The sequence below is a fragment of the Elephantulus edwardii genome, unplaced genomic scaffold, assembly GCF_000299155.1.
Source record: "Elephantulus edwardii isolate Elephantulus edwardi_28Jun2011 unplaced genomic scaffold, EleEdw1.0 scaffold00078, whole genome shotgun sequence".
NCBI classification, from domain to species: Eukaryota; Metazoa; Chordata; class Mammalia; order Macroscelidea; family Macroscelididae; genus Elephantulus; species Elephantulus edwardii.
The window spans coordinates 12,658,746-12,678,185 of record NW_006399828.1 but is presented as its reverse complement, the minus strand read 5'-3'; the positions used below and the strand labels follow the sequence as shown (position 1 = coordinate 12,678,185).

At 36.4% G+C, this 19,440-nt stretch overlaps 1 protein-coding gene across 1 annotated transcript in view; it reads right to left on the bottom strand.

The window, feature by feature from the left end:
• Positions 1 to 1,995: 1,995 nt before the first annotated feature.
• Positions 1,996 to 19,440, bottom strand: part of RGS18 (regulator of G-protein signaling 18) — a 47,179-nt gene continuing 29,734 nt past the window's right edge. The window contains exons 4-5 of the mRNA XM_006889514.1: positions 9,310 to 9,476; positions 1,996 to 2,253 (exon numbers count right to left, since the gene is read on the bottom strand). Of these exons, the coding sequence (XP_006889576.1) occupies positions 1,996 to 2,253; positions 9,310 to 9,476 (425 nt within the window). The remainder of the gene's footprint in view (positions 2,254 to 9,309; positions 9,477 to 19,440) is intronic.

The following is a 19,440-nucleotide window of genomic DNA, read 5'->3' as shown; positions in this document are numbered from 1 at the left end:
GACAGTCTTCTCCCTCCTGATAAATTACAGCCTCAGAAACCTGATAAAAGGTGACTAGGAATAGACTCCATGTCCAAAGTTTTTTGTTGTTATTGGTTTGTTTTATATTTTATTTTTCCTTTTGTTTGTTAATGAGTCATGACTGAATGGATGATCATAAGTTGGGATTTTGGTTTTGTTTTTGTTTGTTTTTTTAGTTTTGTGATGCTTGTACGTTTAAATATTTTTCTGTATTTTTCCACTTTATCAACCCCTATACTGCAAATTCCTTGCAAGACCATAATTACTTTTTTTCATAAGGACTCTGTATTCTCTGAGTTTATATCTGACTCATAGTGACCAAATGTGATGAGTAGAACTGCCCCATTGAACTTTATAGGCCATAATATTAACAGGAGCAGTTCATAGAGTCATTTCATTTCTTTTTATCCTCCTACTATGCCATGGAACAATGGAGGGTGTTCCTATAATCAGTCTTACTATGTATAAGTCCTCTTTTAAGATGTATATGTCCTCTTCCAAAATTCCAGTTAGTATTTTATAACAAGTGTTGATAGATATTTATAGTTGAGCCAAAAGTATAACCAAGAAGCAAGTATTCATCCTCTCTCATTGTTAGACACAGACAATATCTACATTCTCTATGATTGCATAGAGAATCTTTTATTAAGTACATAATCATTGTACTACACGGAGAGCTTAAAGACTATGGCCTAGAAAATTTTCTAGGACAGTTCTGTATTTTATAGGATTACTGTGTACTTTTTATGGTCTCTACCATGCATAACAATAACATTCCAGCATTTTTGTAAAACAAGAGATATATGTCCATTTTTAGTTTGATGTTAGGAAATAGTAAAAAAAATAACCATGGATTATATTAATTATATAAGTGAATAAATGAAAATGTTTAATAGATTATCTAAAGTTTTCATAGGTTTAGAGTTCAAATACAATTACATTTCTTAAAGCCAAATTTATAGTATCTTTAAATACATTTACAGACAATGTAGCTCATATCTACATTTATATATTTTCCTAAAATAACAATACATTTATATATGCATTAGTACAAGTCTTCATTGAGTAACACAGTATTAAATGATTCAACAAGATTTGACAGAATCTAGCATTAGAACAACACTTTTTAATAAGAACAAAGGTAGCATATATTTACTTACTTATATACTTACTTCTTTGCCTCTACTAATATCTAATGTTCACTTCATCATGGAAAGTTGATCTTTTAGTCATCAATAAAACTGCTGACTGAACCCCTACTTTAGTTGTAATAGTCTTTGCAAGTGAAAAGTTGCCCCACTCAATCTCTTTATACAATCATATGCAATCTAGTTACAACTCTGTACCTGAGAAGTGTCCATGCAGTTAGATAAGTAATTTGACAATAAATGTAACTCTCCTTCCCATTTATTAACCACACCTAGACAGTACTTCATCTTCAAGCTCTAGTAAGATGTATATAACCTGTTCCAAACTTCCAGTTGGTAGTTTATAAAAAGTGTTGATAGATATTTATACTTGAGCCAAAAGTAAAACCAAGAAGCAAGTATTTATCCTCTCTTCATTGTTAGACACGGAGGCTATCTACATTCTCTATGATTGCAAGTCTTCGTTGTGGCAAATGCTATCTAAAAAAATGAATATCTGATAGTTATTTTGTTTATATATAAGAAAAACCCAACCTAGCTATTAAATAGAACTCAATTTTACAAAAGCTTATGTTTATTCAACTTATAAAATATTTTGCTTACTGTCTTTTCGTTAAGATTATAAATTTTTCTGATCATGAATTGAAAGAGTTCAAGTGCAAAATGTTACTGATTATTTTTTTACAATATAAATTTTACAGTATAAATTTTTTTTATAATACTAAAGTACTTTTGTATGTTATATTTTATTTCGATGAATGTACACATTTCTTACAAAAAAAAATTTGGCCAGTTTGAAACTTTTCCAACAAAATCAGGGCTTCTTTTATAACCAAATGGCGACGTCTGACTTTACGTCTTGAAATTCATTATAGGTAAATGAACGTGATCGTCTTCTAAGATTTGTTGGTCTCTGAGGTTTTCCTTCTCTCAAATTTAAATAGATGTCAGATTTCAGAAAACGTGTGTAACTATCTTGTTCCATAAGCCGATACACTTTGCTTTGTGCAGCATCAAAACTATGGAGAGTAGGTTGTGTGATGCTCTTTGTAATAATTTCTTTGGTGTGGAAATCAAGATTAACCTGGGAAATTAAAAAGAAAAGTTTGATTAGCATCAGTGTACTTATGCAAACAATTTTGTGAGATTATCAGAACAGGTCTAATACAATTTTGGAAGTAGAGTGGTTGTGTTCAGGTGCTTTATTTTTATGGATATTATTTTATTGTTGTGAATCATTGAATTTGTTCCAATTCATCTAGGTTCTATAGGACAGAGTAGAACTGCCTTATAGATTTTAAAATTTTTATTCTTTATTAGAGCAGACTGTCTTTCTTTTGTTTAGCAGGTAGGCAAACTTCTGACTTTTTTGTTATATGCTGTTATTTGCCATCGATCTGGAACTGACTCAGAGCTGACCCTCTGGTGAGTTTTCAGATGCGGTAAATGATATGGGAGAAGACTACCCAGCCTCCCACAGAACAGCTGGTGGATCTGAACAATGTGCCTTCTTTCTTATCACTAGAGCCTTAGTGTCATTTTAAAATATTGTAATCAATCTTGAATACGTTTTGGATTTTTTAAACAAAAAAAAATCTTTTAACCTTGATGAATGTCCTAGTCAAATACCCCAAGGATAACAGTTCCCCCTCCCAAACTTCTGAGTTCTGGCAGGTGTGAGATATTATACTCTAATACTAAAGGGACATACTAATTATAATCAAACAGATGCAAAATATTATAGCTTGTGACAAAGGGTCTTGGTACACAATTCTTTCAAATATATCTTTGTGATATTCTCCCAGCAGCAGACATGTTTGAGGTAATATTTTATTAATAGGTTCCTAGGAAAATGTTTTGTCACCATTTTGAGACCAGCCTGCAATGAAATGAATGGTGTGTACCATTGCCAATCACATACTCATCAATGCCTTTAACTCTCTCATAGTTTTACAGTCCATTATTAACTTCTTAACCTTTAGTTCCTGTTCCAACGATAAAATAATATACCCCTTTACTTAGTCCAGAGGAGCAACTAATTTGTAACAGTGGATACTTTTCAGTATGACTTATCTCCTTTGCACAGTAAACTTAATTTGCTTTTTTAAAAGCAAACTATGATGTAACTCTAAGACAGCAGATGAGAGCTTAATCATTATGCTAACAAGGTTTCTCTTTGTGGGTCCAAATATCAGTATGTTATTCTGGGCTACCATTTTACATTCTTTTTCTCTCCTCATACTCCTAATCTTTCTCATTTTCTAATTTAGAATGTTGTAGTGGAAAGAAAGCCCTTGTTTGTTAACTCAAAGTACTTTGTTAAAGCCTTAATACTAACAAAAAGATGGACAGTTGGTTTTCAACCGAGCATATTGCAAGAAAGACCTAGAAAGTTGTTTCCATAAAGACTGTAGTATAGGAATACCCTATGGAACAATTCTACTCTCTCGTAAGGGATGACTATTAGTTGAAATTAACTTACTGGCACCTAACAACTATAACAAAAGCGATGTAATGAAAACCTATAGTCAAGATTACCTTATTCAACTTTTACTCTTAAAGTGGGAAACAACTTCACAGAGGTAAAGTTAAGATACTTAGAGGCACATTGAGAATTTTACTATTAGGGTTGTGAGTTTGTTTGGTGGGGTTTTTGTTTGTTTTAATATGGGTTTTTATGTACAATGTTTTTATTCATTGAAAATATCTTTAACAAGAAACATAAACAGTGATTATACACATAGAATTCACCTGATGGTACACACAAGAATCTGATTGACTACATCTGAGTAAATAATAGCTTGAGAAACTCAGTATCAGCTACGAAAACTAGGTCAAGTGCTGATTGTGGAACAGACCATAAACTACTCATAAGCAAGTCAAACTGAAGCTATTGAAAATTAAATCAAATTCACAAGAACCAAAATTTGACCTTAAGTCTATCCCACTTTAATTTAAAAATCATCTTAGGAATAGGTGTGAGGCTTGAACACTAATGAATGAAGACTGAATCTTGCTGAGACCTTTTAATTTCACTATTCAAAACTCAGTTTTGGATTTAACTGATTATTGCTTTTCTGTTCTCAATTTCATTACTTTATACTCTTCTACTTATTAGTTCTTTGAGTTTGTGTGGTGGGTTTTTCATTTATTTGTTTTTGTTCTGTTTTGTTTTACTCTTTTGGCAAAGAGCTGTGCTGCAATCCTGAATAGACATCGCTTGGGGCCAACAGCTGTTGAGAAGGAGAAGGATGGGCAAACGTCTCCCTTTTGATTAACTGTCTCTGAAAACCCTCCTGAGGGTCAGCTACGGGTTATTTCCTACACTATGATACACATTAACAACTTTCTTTATGAAGAAGTTTGGATTATGGAATCAAGACCTTTCTTCTTTTTTAACACAAACATTTAATACACCAATTAGTATATCAGCATTTTCTAACTGTATTCCATAAATATCGATGTCTTCACCCCCCCCCCAATTCAGTTTCTTTTCTAAATTTCTTTGAGACTTGGTTGGCTTACAGACATGTACTGCTTAATTTCCTAGTGATTAAAGGTTTTCTCTTATTTGTCTGTTTCTTTTTGGTATAATTCCAATATTGTATGATTTCAGTTCTTTTATATTTGCTAAGATTTGTTTTGTGATTCATGATGTGGTCTATCATGGTGAATTTTCAAGGACACTTACAAAGGGTATTTATTCTACCGATGGGTGAAGTATTCCATAAATACTGATTCAGTTTATTTGGCCTATGTTGTCTTTCAACTGTTTAATTACTGAGAGGGAATTCTTGAAGTCCTCATTTGCAATTTAGGAATTGTCTAATTTTATTTCAGGTCTATTAGCTTCATGTGCTGTTGTGTTGTGTTTTGTTGTTGTTGTCACTTAAAAAATACTATAGGAAGTTCTGGTGGCCTAGTGGCAAGAAGCTGCACTGCAATCCCAAAGGAACACGGTTCGGATCCACCAGATGCTACACTGGAGACAGAGGGGCAATCTCTTCCTGCGCCAGTCAGATCCAATTCGATGGTACACATAATTGGTCTTCAGAACTCTAGAGAAGTCTCTGACAGCAGAGTTCCCAATGCAATTTGTCTTTTGATTTTTTGATTGCTGGTGCCAAGAGAGTTGGTTGTTTCACCAAGCAACCTGAAGTTATCAACAACCTCAAACTTTCTGCATCCTCCAAGAAGATTCCAGTTGGTTCAGTGGTGAGAATCTTTGTTTTCTTGATGTTGAGCTTCAATCCATACTGAAGATTAGGTGTTTTTATTTATACTGGTATTTTTATATTTTAGTCAGCATTTAATTATATTAAAGATTATAGCTTTAATCCTTGTAAGAAACCAGCACTTATAATTTTGTTCATGAATGTATGTAGAAACAAACTTGCCAAAGGTTACTGCTTTTAGGTACTACAAAAGTTGGCTCTAATGTATAATCACTCTATGAAAAAAGAGAACTGTCTACTTGATATTGTGCTGTTCTCTTTTGGCCATTTTCTGGGTCATTGCATTAATTCATCTCCTTTAGAGATAAAGGTGATTGTCTTTGTTTCATTATATTTTCTTTCTTCCTGTTATATGGTGCTTCACCATACCTATTTAATTTGTATGTTGAGAACATAATTTGAGAAGCTAGACTTTATGACCTGCTCGCTGAAACTGAGGAGGACCTCATGCACTTACTGCAGAGGGTCAAGGACTGCAGCCTTCAATATGGACTGAGGCTCAATGTCAAGAAGACAAAGATTCTCACCACTGGACCAATCGGTAACATCAAGACGGATGGCGAAGAGATTGAGATTGTTCACAGCTTCAGTTTGCTCGGCTCCACGGTCAACACTCTTGGCACCAGCAGCCAGGAAATAAAAAAAAAATGTATTGCGATGGGAAATTCTGCTGTTTGGGACCTCTCTAAAGTACTCAAGAGCAACGGTGTCTCTCTGGAGACTAAGGTGCACCTGATACAGGCCATGGTTTTTGCAGTCACTTGCTATGCATCAGAGAGTTGGACAATGACTAGGGAGGATAGAAGGAGAATTGATGCCTTTGAGCTGTGGTGCTGGAGAAGAGTATTGAATGTACCATGGACTGCCAAGAAAACAAACAGATTCATCCTAGAGAGGGTTAAACCAGGCTGCTCCTTGGAGGCAAGGATTCTGGGGCTTCGACAGACATACTTTGGACATGTTGTAAGGAGAGACAGGTCTTTAGAGAGGGACATCATGCTGGGTAGAGTAAAGGGACAGGACAGGAGGGGAAGACCCTCTATGAGGTGGATTGATTCAGTGACTGGGGTAATCAGGATGGGTGTGTCAGAGGCAATACGATTGGTACAGAATAGAGAAGGGTTTAGGGCTGTTGTACATAGGGTCGCTATGAGTCGCAAATGACTAGATGGCACATAACAACAACAACAACAACAGACTTTATGAAGAGTAATGTAGCCTCAGGATTAGAGGAAGACTTACCAGTTACCTATGTTATGCAGGTAACACAGCCTTGCTTTCTGAAAGTGAGGAGGACTTGAAACATTTGCTACAGAAGATTAAAACACTGTAGCCTTCACTATAGATTGCATCTCAAAGTCAAGAAAACAAAATTTTTGCCACTGAACCAATAAACATCACGATAGATGGAGAAAAGACTGAAACTGTCAATGATTTCCTCTAACTTGGATCCACAATAAATAAACAAACTTGTTATCACAGTCAGGAGGTCAGGAGACACACTGCACTGGGAAAATCTGCAGTCAGGGACCGCTCTAAATCACCGAGGAGCAGTGATGTTAGTTCTAGAAATCAGGTGTGCCTGATTCAGACCATGGTCTTTTCAATCACTTGCTATGCATCAGAGAGCTGGATATTGAATAAGGATTACAGAAGAAAAAAGAATGCTTTTAAACTAAGGTGCTGAGGGAGAATATGGAACATTCCATGGACTGCCAAAAGAACAAATATGTCTTGGTGAAGGCAAAGCCACACTGTTCCTTGGAAGCAAGGATGGTGAAGCTTCCTCCAGCGTATTTTGGACCTGTTGCTAAGAAAGGCTAGTCCTTGGAAAAAGATATCATGCTTGGATAGGTGGAGGCGCTGTGAAGAAGAGGAAAGCTCAACCAGGTGGGTTGACACAGTGACTGCAGCAATTGGTATCAGCAAAAGTGTATTGGGGGTTGTGAGGTTTTTACAGGAAAGGGCAGTTTTCAGAGCTATTGTTTTCTGGTTGCTATGAGTAATACTCAACATCATCATCATAATAATAATAATGTTGTTGTTATGTGCTGTCGAGTCGCTTACCACTCATAGCGACCCTATGCACAACAGCCCTATACTGTGCTCTGTCCTGTGCCAATCGCACTGTCTCTGACACTCCCATTCCGATTATCCCAGTCACTGAATCAATCCACCTCATAGAATTCCTTCCCCTTCTGTGCCGTCCCTCCACCCTCCCAAGCATGATGTCCTTCTCCAAGGACCGGTCTCTCCTCACAACATGTCCATAGTATGTTAGACGGAGCCTCAGAATCCTTGCCTCCAAGGAGTCACCCTGTTTAACCCTTTCCAGGACAAATCTGTTTGCTTTTCTAGCAGTCCATGGTATTCTTAATACTCTTCTCCAACACCACAGCTCAAAGGCATCAATTCTCCTTCTATCCTCCTTGGTCATTGTCCAACTCTCTGATGCATAACAAGTGATTGTGAAGACCATGGCCTGTATCAAACGCACCTTAGTCTCCAGAGAGACACCATTGCCCTTCAGGACTTTGGAGAGGTCCCTAACAGCAGACTTTCCCATGGCAATGCACCTTTTAGTTTCCTGGCTGCTGGTGTCAAGAGTGTTGACTATGGAGCCAAGCAGACTAAAGCTATGTACAATTTTAATCTCTTCACCATCTATCCTGATGCTGCCAACTGGTCCAGTGATGAGAATCTTTGTCTTCTTGGATTTTCAGAGTCTGTAAATAACTTGGGAGGATATTGTCCATCCCTTTCCCACTGAGTGATTAGTGAATTCAAAACTCCTGTCTTTGGATTAACAGGACAATTCCTTACACACTAGGCTATCAAATTTCCCTACTCATTTTTTAAAATTAATTTATTCTATTTTTATTATAATAATAAGGAATTGTCCTGTTAACCCAAAGACAGTAGTTTTGAATTCACTAATCACTCAGTGGGAAAGGGATGGACAATATCCTCCCAAGTTATTTATAGCCTTTGAAAACCCACTGAAGAGTCAGTTATAAATCAGTTCCAATTTGGCTCACTCAGTTCTGCACATCACAACAACACATATTATGACATTTTCTTTTTAATCTGTTTCAAGGGAAAGGAGTAAAACTTTTGGGTCAAATAAAATGTGGTATATTGTTGCTGTTGTTGTTGTTGTTATAGACAATGGAATCAGAACGAATCCATAGCTTAACACCCAGTAGGTTTACAGAAATAGTAAATTTCAAGGGAGGAGATTATCTATTCTTCTTCAGATGAACTGTTGGGAAATTTGAAGACTATTATGTTTGGGAGATTGTGTGCAACTTCTTAACACTAGACCTCCTGGGCTCCCAAATACTTGGCATATTGTTGTTGCTGTTCTATCCTGTGCCATCCTCACAATCTCACATTCCAACCCATTGCTGAAGTTGGCATATTTTCTCATTGGGGACCTTCTTCTCCTTCACTGACCCTTCCTCTTGGTGTAGGTAGATGGAAATAAATTTAATGATTAAAAACCTTGTTACTTTCTCTTGCTTTTATCATATGTAAAAATATGGTTCTTTGAGAAGCTGCTGGTGCTAACATGAACCATGATGAATGAATCATCTCTAAGTGTTCCACTTAAATGTAATTCTTAGGTACATTTAACTCTTAGTTACAACTCTTTAGTTACATTAAACTCTTAGTCTAGAATGAAAATATCCTGAGGAATAATAAGCTTGATTAAACCATTCCTACTATTCTAGTATTTTACAATAAATCTTGTTTGTACATAAAAATATATAAAAAGAACCATTGTTCATTCAATGCAATCTTGACTTGCCTAATAAAATGCGTGATATTCTAATTTCATTAAGGGAGATAGTGAAACAAAATTTTCAAACAGTTGTATATGTTCATAATAATCTTCACTATACCTCTTGTGGAGCATCAGTTTGTATAAATCTCTCATATATTGTTTTTGCTTTATGGATAATTTGTTGTGGCTCCTTGATTTTCTTGAAATCTTCACAAGCTTTCCAAAATTCAATGTTTTCTTCACTGAATTCAGTTTTAAGAAATCTGGTAAAGGCCTCTAGTCCACCTAAAAAGTATTGTTTTAATTATAAGAGATTAATAATGAAAACATGAAAGTATTAGAATATAACTATGAGTAATGTTAAATTGTAAATATCTTCCTTTTAATCCAGTACAGAATACATAGGTATACCATATATATTTATGGAACTTCATATAATTAAGTTGAGATATTTATAATTGATGAAAGCAAAATAATCATTACTTTTGAAATGATACTTAAGTCCCACTTAAATTTAGGAAAGGAGCAAAGATTAAAAAACTTCATCTCAGATATTTTTGGGTTTTATAAGTGCTATCAAGCTGACTACAACTTTAAGTAATCAAATGAACAACAAAACTGAACTTCTAGTCTACTTTTCCTGAAACTTCTTTTTTGTTGTAGTCTGCATTACACTTAACAAATATTGCCTATACTTTCATGAAATTAAAAAAAAAAAAAAAAACAACCAACAACAAAACCAAAACATACACACAACACAGAAAACTCACCACAAAACATTGTGAATAATCTTAGGGAGTAAATATCACAACCAATCCTACTATGAGTTTTAAGCTTTGGTATCATCAAAAGATTGTAATTTCATTAAAAGTACTTATTAAAAATGCTTTCTTAACTTCAAATATTTTTGTAGCCACCAATCTATTTCCTTTCTACTCACAAAGGTAATGGCTTTAAAGCAAGTTTTCTGTGCTTGAACTCTTAGTTTTTTAAAACTCTCTCATTGGTGTCCCTATCCATTAAAATCTGATATATATTTAGCTAACTATTTCAGTTGTTTGTGTACAATTTCTTTCTCCTATGTTCAAATAAAAATTTATTTTTTCAGACCATATGTTCATTGGGTTTTTTTTTTTCTGAACAAATGGGTGTTGGTGAAATGTGTGTGCAATTCCCCTTAGTGTTCTCAGTTTCCTCTTAAAATTCTGAAGATTGCTTTTTCTGAATCCATCTCATTTTCTCCTTTGCTCTTCTTTAAATGTCATATCTTGAGCAATCATTTCAACACTCAGTTCTAGTCAATATGTTGACCGTCCTAAAAATTCATCTACACTCCAGATCTTTTTCTTGATCTCATAGTTTATATCACTCGCCATTTGGAAAACATATCTACTGAATTTCCCACCAAAGTAATTATATCTCAGTTGAATTAGCATCTTTATTCAAAAGTCTTCCTGTATATATTTCACATTTAATGACATGGTATATCGGGTTCTTAAGCCTACTAGAACCCTGGAATTTATCTTCAAAACTCAAAACCAAATCCATTTCCGTGGAGTCAATGAGGACTCAGGCAACGGTCCAGAGTGTGGTAGAATGGCCTCTATGTGGTTTAAAAATGTGCTATCTTCACAGAAGCACTCTATTACATCTTTATCCTTAAGAAAGTCTGTTGTTATTGTGTACTATTAAGTTGGAAATAGTCTACAACTGGCCCTCCAGCTTGACCTTGCTGCAGGTTTTCAAACTCAATAATAACAAAGGAGGAGGTTGTTCATGTTTCTTTCATAGAGCAACTAGTTGTGAAGTTTCTTACACCTAGAGGTCCCTTTAGGGGAGACAAGTGAGTTGCTTGTTGAAAGTGAGGAAGACTTGAAGCACATATGGCAGAAGATCAAGGAATGTAGCATTTGGTATGGATAGCACCTATATGTCAAGAAAACAAGGATTTTTTACCGTTGTACTCATAGGCAATGATATGTTGGATGGAGAGGAGATTGAAGCTGTCAAAAGCTGCAGATTGCTTGGATTCACAATTAACATCCATGTTACCAGCAGTCAGAAAATAAGGAGACACATTACACTGGACAAATCTATAGTTAGAGACCTCTACAAATTATATTTGGACATGTTGCTAGGAGGTGATATTCCTTGGAGAAAGATATCATTCTGGGAAGGGTGGAGGATCGGTGAAAGAAAGACCCTCAACCAGTTGGATTGATACAGTGACTGTTGTAATAGGCTCTTCTGTGTCAGAAAGTGTGAAGTTGGCACAGGATAGACCAGAGTTCAGATCTTTTGTTCATAGAGTCCCTATGAGTCTTCCTGAACTCAATGACTATTAACAACAACAACAAATTACTGAGGAGCAATGATGTATGACAGTTTGAGGAGTAAGGTGCATCTGATTCAGGCCATAGTCTGTCTAGTCTTTCTGATCACTTGCTATGAATCTGAGATCTAGACAATGAATAAGGATGCCAGAAGAAGAATTGACACCTTTGAGCTGTGGTGTTGGATCAGAGCACTGAACATCCCATGGATGGCCCAAATAACAAACAGATATGTCTTGGAGAGGGTGGAAACAAAGGAATAAATGAGCTTCAATCTTATCACCATGAGAAAATTTACTCAAATAACCCAAATGATCTGCTGAAGATAGAGAGGAATGGAATAAATTTAGATCTATTAGTCTATCTAGTAGTCAAAGCTACTTAATTCTCAAGTTGTAACTTCCCCTGTAATTTTGCTATATATATGATATAGAAAACTCACTTATTATTTAAACAACTTTTAAGAAATTTTTTATTTGCTCTTAAAACATTCTAATTAAAATATAAAAGATTTATTTTTTAACATGTTTGATTTTAAATTAACAAGGAACAAATACAGACAATCCAAACCACATCTTGGACTTTTTTTCCACTGGATGATTCTAGTATCTTGGAAATTCCATCAGTATTTTCAGTATGAGAACTTACAGGCTATTCTATTATTTCTGAACTGTTGATACTGCAAGGTAATTTTAAGGGGGAAAATGATCTCAGAAAAATTGAGTCTAATTGTGTAGGGGAAAAAGTCCTTGGAGAAAGTCGCAACTGGTAGAGTGACAGTCATGTAGAGAATTGTAACCTGTAGAATGCAGAAAATAACATTTTAGAGTGACCTTTTGAAATATCAGAGTCAGGTGAGTTGTAAGGGAAAATACCTAGAGAGTGTGGACTCTATGTACCAGAAAACTTCTGTCCTCAGTGGGAAGCCCAACACATTACTGAGGAATGATTTGTGGCAAAGTGGAACACAAAAACATAATTGAAAAAAATTAGGAAAAAGGCTCGGAAATTTTGCAATTCTAGTATGCTTGTGAAGAACCAATTAAAATAACACACTAAACTACAAGTGCTCACTTAACCTAAACACAGCACAGTGCCCTATTTGAATTACTGACCCACAAGTTCATTCATATCATAATGAAGAAGAATGTGGCATAAGGATTGGAAGAAAATTCATTAACATACTGCATTGTACAGATGACACAACCTTGCTAGCGAAAATTAGGGAGGAATGAAGTGTTTGCTCCAAAAGATCAGACTGTTGCCTTCAATATGAATTGAATCTCAACATCAAGAAAACAAAATCTTTACCACCAAGGCCAACAGGCACCAATATGATAGATGCAGAAAAGATTAAGGTTATTAATTATTTCGCCTTGCTCAGATCCATAATAAACATATTTGGCACTTGTAGTCATGAAATCGAAAGACAAATCACATTAGGAAAATCTGCTGTCAAGGACCTCTCCACAGTACCAAAGAGCAACAATATAGTCTAGAGACTAAGGTACACCTGACCCAGGCTGTAGTCTTCTCAACTACTTTCTATGCATCTAAAATCTTTATAATTACAGAAGAGGAATTGATACCTTTAAATTGTGTGTCAGAGAAGAGTATTAAACACATACTAAACTGACAAGAGAATAAACAGATCTGTATTGGAATGAGTGAAACCAATTTGCTTCTTGGAGGTGAGAATTTTGAAGCTCTGACTCCCATACTTTGGACATGTTGACAGGAGGTACTAGTCCTTGGAGAAGGAAGGACATCATGTTTGGAAGACTAGAGGGTCAGCACAGAAGACGAAGACCCTGAATAAAATGAATTGACACAGTCACTGTGTATAAATGGGATCAGGTAAGTAAGAAACAGTGAGATACACTCAGGTTAGGGCAAGGTTCAGAGCCCTTGTTCATAAATTTGCTATGAGCCGTAACTGACTCCACACATGTAACAACAACTATGTCTTGGAGTATATTTTTAAACAGGTTGGTTGACTAGAATACAGCATTATCTATAAGAATTAATAAATTATTACTTTTTCTTAATGAATAATTAAATGTATGAGTGTCTAATGAGATGAAAATGGGCCATGGAGGCAGAGGTCTGTGAGCTAGAGAAAGGGTCAGAAAGAGTAAGAATAGCCCCTCACTGCCTCAGAGTAAAAAGTAGATAAAGAGCCCTTAGTCCAGACCCATAGTGCCTCTAGAGCTACACCAACAGCAATGGGCTCCTTTATTACTTGCTGACTCACAGTTATGATACCACAAATGGGGTTTATTAGGGAAGGAAAGTGAAGATTGGAGGAAGTAAAGAATATCTCACAGTAAAAGTCCAAGTTTATCCAAACAGTCCTAAGGCACAATTTCTCATATAGTCCAGGCCGGGGTTTCGGTTCAGCAATCAAATCCACATCACTCAGCAAGCTTTGCCCCAGAGCAGTTATAAATCAGCGTCTCCTTCAAGTATACAGCAAGAAAAGCAAACACCTTGAACTATGGCCAGCAAAAATGCAATCCTGCCACAGTCTCTCCAACATCATCACCAAAGTCTTGCAAACAGAGTCTACTCTAGTCTCCCTCAAGTCTTGCCACCCACAAGCATTGCTCACCTAAAGTTTTACTGCTCAGTATTGGAAGCACTCTTTTTCTTATCCTAATCCCACAGTTGATTCTGATTGGTAAGACCATATGTCTGCAGTTAAGGTTGCTAGAGACCAGAGAGGGCTAACCAGTGGCTAAAAAAAGCCAACATCTAGCTTAACAACAACATGAGAAAAAGACATTCACTTAGAACATAATACAATTTCAGAAAAGTTTAGTATTTTCAATGATAAATAAAACATAGAACATTTTCAGGAAGAATCATAAATCATAAATGAAAAAAAAACTTGATTCAAGATAAATGCCTTAAAGGTCGATCAGATATCTATGCATGAGGGAGAAAGAAACCTTGACCTTTCAATTTCAAGTGTTTGCAGTCTATATAGTAAAGTAATTCTTATTTTCATAATGAAATGACAAGTATTTCAAATTAATAATATCCCAGTCCATTTAAGAAGCCAATCTTTATTTAACTTGATAGCATTAAACATTTAATTAATGTTCTAATTTCATGCTTGACAAGCATCAATTTTATAATGATTTGATTTCTGTGGGTATACTAAAAGGGAAAGATATGTTTACCAATGACATTTTATTTCTGAATCTCAGTTAGTAAATTTAAACTGGACCTTATGTGCTTACCTGGGTGAACATGCTCTGAAGAGTCGGTTCCTTCTAGATATGCTAATAGCATGAAATATTATTTTGGGAATCAGCAAGTTTGAAGGTTGCAGTCATTGTCGGTTTATGTGCCTCAGATAAGTTGGCACCCAATTCTGCTCTCACTTGTATACATTTGCACTGCCCAACAAATTCTTAATTCTATGAAATATGTCTATGTCTCGCCTAATCAGTTATCTTAGTAAGTTCATCTCTAAGATGAACTTTTGCTGTACAACTTATCACATGCTGAAAAAAATATATAAAATATTATGCATATGTGAATGGTCTAGCCTGTAAGGAATTGTGCTTCTAACCCAAAGGCTATGCTTCTCTGGCTTTCTAAATCCATCAGTGGCTCAGAGGGAGAGATGGAAAATCTCCTTCTAAACAATCATCAATCTTAGAGACCTGTTAGAAGGTCAGCTTACTTTCAACTTGATGCCAGTGAGTGAATCAGAGAAACATAAGTGAAAGACTGATTTTAGTACTTGTAATAAAGCAGATTATAAAGCAGACAAAGGCTTTGATACTTCATCTATTTAACCCTGACTTACATAGACTTTTTACTAATATGTCACATTAAAAAAGAGAATATGGTAGAGGAACAGGGTTCAGGAATTCCTCTAGATGTAAATAATTATAAAATTGGACAAAATAGTAAGGCAGTGGTTTTCAAGCAGACTTCAACTGGCATAGAGAATAGGATGGTTATAACAAAAGAAACTTCTGAAGTCCTAAGTCAGCCCTAAATATCGCTAAGTGAGCCCTTTAATGATTGAAGTGGGATCTATGGAGCCCAAGCAAAGCATAGAATCTGACAGAGCTAACTGAGGAGAGGTAAGTTTGGAAACCTTAATGTGCCTGAAAATTATGTAATAAAACAAGAGAAACATCCAGAGGAGGTCAAGAAGACTATATGCAGGTAACTTGCAGATCTTTAAGTGCATATAGAGTAAACTCTGCGAGGTCTGTAGTTACTGTTGTTCTGTAACAAGCTGAACCTGACTCATAGTTGACTTGCCATTGAGTTTTTAGAGTCAGTAAATCACATGGTAGGAGATTAATAATTTTTCTTTCATGGATCTGGTTGTAGATTTGAATCACATGTTTTGGGGATAGCAGCACAACTTACTACTATGTTGTTGTTGTGTGCCATCAAGTCACTTGTAACTCATAGCAACACTATCTATGTACAAGAGTGCTAAACACCATTCTATCCTGTGCCAACCTTGTTGTCTCAAACACATTCATTCCCACCACTCCACTTACAGAATTGATCCATCTCATTGAGGGTGTTCCTCTCCTGCACTGTCCCTCCACTCTCCCAAACATGATGTCCCTCTCCAAGGACCAGTCCCTCCTTGCAACATGCCCAAAGTATGTCAGACGAAGCTTCAGAATCTTTGACTCCCAGGAGCACTCTGACTTCACGTTCTCCAATATAAACCTGTTTGTTCTCCTAGCAGTCCATGGTATATTCAACACTCTTCTCTAGCACCACAGCTCAAAGGCATCAATCCCCTTTCTATCATCCCTATTCACTGTCCAACTGTCCGATGCAAAGCATATAATGGCAAAGACTATAGTTTGGATCAGGTGCACCTTAGTCTCCAGCCTGACGTCATTACTCTTCAGTACTCTTTTTTTTTTTTTTTTTTTACTCTTTAGTACTCTTGAGAGGTTTCTCACAGCCGACTGTCCACTAAAATTTGTCTCCTGATTTCCTGACTGCTGTTACCAACAGTGTTGACTGTGGAGCCAAGTAAACTAAAACTGTTAACTAACTCAATCTCTTCACCATCCATACTGATGCTGCCAATTGGCCCAGTGGTGAGAATCTTTGTTTTCTTGATGTTGAGCTTCAATCCATATTGAAGACTGCAGTCCTTGACCTTCTGCAGCAAGAGCTTCAGGTCCTCCTCAGTTTCAGCAAGCAGGGTTATGTCATCTGAATAACGCAGGTTGTTGATGATTCTTCCACCAATCCTGATGCCACATTTCTCCTCATATAGCCCAGAGTCCCAGATGATCTGTTCTGCATACAGATTGAAAGGTATGGAGACAAAATACATCCTTGATGGACCCCTTTCTTGATTTTGAACCATCCAGTGTCTCCCTTCTCTGTTCTGATGATTGCCTCTTGGTCCAAGTATAAGTTTTACATTAGCACAATCAAATGTTCTGGGATTCCCATTCTTCTCAGAGTCAGCCACAGCTTGTTGTAATACACGCCGTCAAAAGCCTTTGCATAGTCAATGAAAGTACATATACACAGTCTTCTGGGATTCTCTGCTTTCTGCCAAGATCCATCTAACATTAATTATAATATCCCTAGTACCATGACCTCTTCTAAATCCAGCCTGCACATTTGGCAGGTCTCTGTTAACATATTGTTCCAAACATTTTTGGATAATTTTCAGCAGAACCTTGCTTGCATGTGATATCAATGATATTGTTCAATAATTTCCACACTCTGTTGGATCACCTTTCTTTGTAATTGGAACAAATATCGATCTCTTACAATCAGTTGGCCACCTGGCTGTCCTCCAGATTTCCTGGCACAATTTAGTGAGCACATCCAGGGCAGCGTCTGTTTGTTGAAATAAATCAGTTGGTATGCAGTCAACTACTGGAGACTTGTTTTTTGCCAATTCTTTGAGAGCAACTTGAACTTCTTCCTTCATCACCATAGGCTCTTGCCCATATGTTACTGCATGAAATTCATCTGTGTCAGCCAATTCCTTCTGATACAGTGACTCTGTGTGCTTCTTCCATCTTCTTTTGATACTTCCTGGATCATTCAACATTCTACCCAAACTATCCTTAAGTATTGCCACCCGTGGCTTGAATTTGTTTTTCAACTACTTCAGCTTAAGAAACACTGAGCGAGTCCTGCCCTTTTGATTTTCTGACTCTAGCTCTCTGCATGTTTCATTATAGTATCTTGCTTTGTCATCCTGAGCTCCCTTTTGAAATTTTCTGTTCAGCTCTTTGATTTCTTCCTTTAGCTTTGGGTCTTGTGCAATACTTATAGTCTCATCTGACATCCATCTTAGTCTTTTCTTCTTCTTCAGCCTTTGTAATGATCTTTTGCATTCTTTATGGACGATTTTCTTGATATCCTCCCAGAGCTCATTTGGTACTAATAGATATTGGTGAAATGAGATGGCTTGGCATGGGACATTTTGAATCAGATGATCATATGATTTACTATGCCGGGGATGAAAAGGTGAGAAAAAATGGGGTTGGTTTCATAATTAAAGAAGTCATTTCTAGATCTATCTTGAAATACAACGTGGTGAGCGACAGGATAATATCCATACGCATACAAGGAAGTCCAGTGAATACCACTATCATTCAAATATATGCACAACAACTAGAGCCAAATAGGAGGAAATAGAAGATTTCTACCAACTTTTGCAGTCAGATATTGATCAAACATGCAATCAAGATGCACTGATAATAATGGGTGACTGGAACGCAGAAGTTGGGACCAGGGAAGAAGGATCAGTAGCGGGAAAACACGGGCTCGGTGAGAGAAATGAGGCTGGAGATAGAATGATAGAGTTCTGTCCATTCAATGATTTATTCATTGCAAATACCTTTTATAAGAAACAAATGCAGGGTATATATATGGATCTCACCTGATGGTTCCATAAGAATCAAATCAATTTCATTTGTGGAAAGACTCGCTGGAGAAGCTCAATATTAGCAGTGAAAACCAGGCCGGGAGCTAATTGTGTGACAGACCACCAACTACTCATATGCTAGTTCAAGCTGAAGTTGAGAAAAATTAAATCCACAGGAACCAAGATTTGACCTTATGTATGTCCCACTTGAATTTCAAAACCATCTCAGGAACAGGTTTGAGGCCTTGAATACCAATGAGCATAGACCAAATGAGCTCTGGGAGGATATCAAGAAAATCGTCCATGAAGAACTTACTACTAAGCCACCTGAATTGCCTCTATGAAACCCCTTATTTTTGTTAGATGCTGTCAAGTCAGGTCTGACTCGTAACTACCTTACGAACAACAGATTTAAACGATTTTACCCTCTACCATCCATGACGTCTCTGACAGATTTGAACTCATTGATACATTGACTGTGCCAATACATCTTATTGAAGGTTTTCCTCTCCTTTGCTAATCTACCACCCTTCTAAGCATAATGTCCTTTTCCAAGGAACAACCCCTTTTAGCAACATGACCAAAATATATGAGACAGAGTTTTACACCTTTATCTTGTAGAGTACTCTGGTTGCACTTTTTTACCAAGTTGAATCTGGAAGACTGCAGTTCTGGGTCAGTAATAGTGGAGACACCCAACAAAGCCACATCTTTGGAATAAATATTATACTGTAGTATCAGAATATTGTCCTGGTATTACAACATATTTTAAAGAGACAAATCTTAAAGATCAAACTAGGCTGAAAGGATAAAGAAAATGCAACAATAATTTAACTGTCAGGAAAGGTATTCAAGAAAGTACACAACACCCCCATGATACATCTTCAAGGATATGAACATGTACGGCCAAGCACAACCAATAAGAGTGCATCTAAATCCCAAAATCAATCTCCATAATAGTCTATGTGTTTCCTACTGCCAAAGGGGCCCTTTCGAGTAGTGAGAGGAGATCTTCACCCTG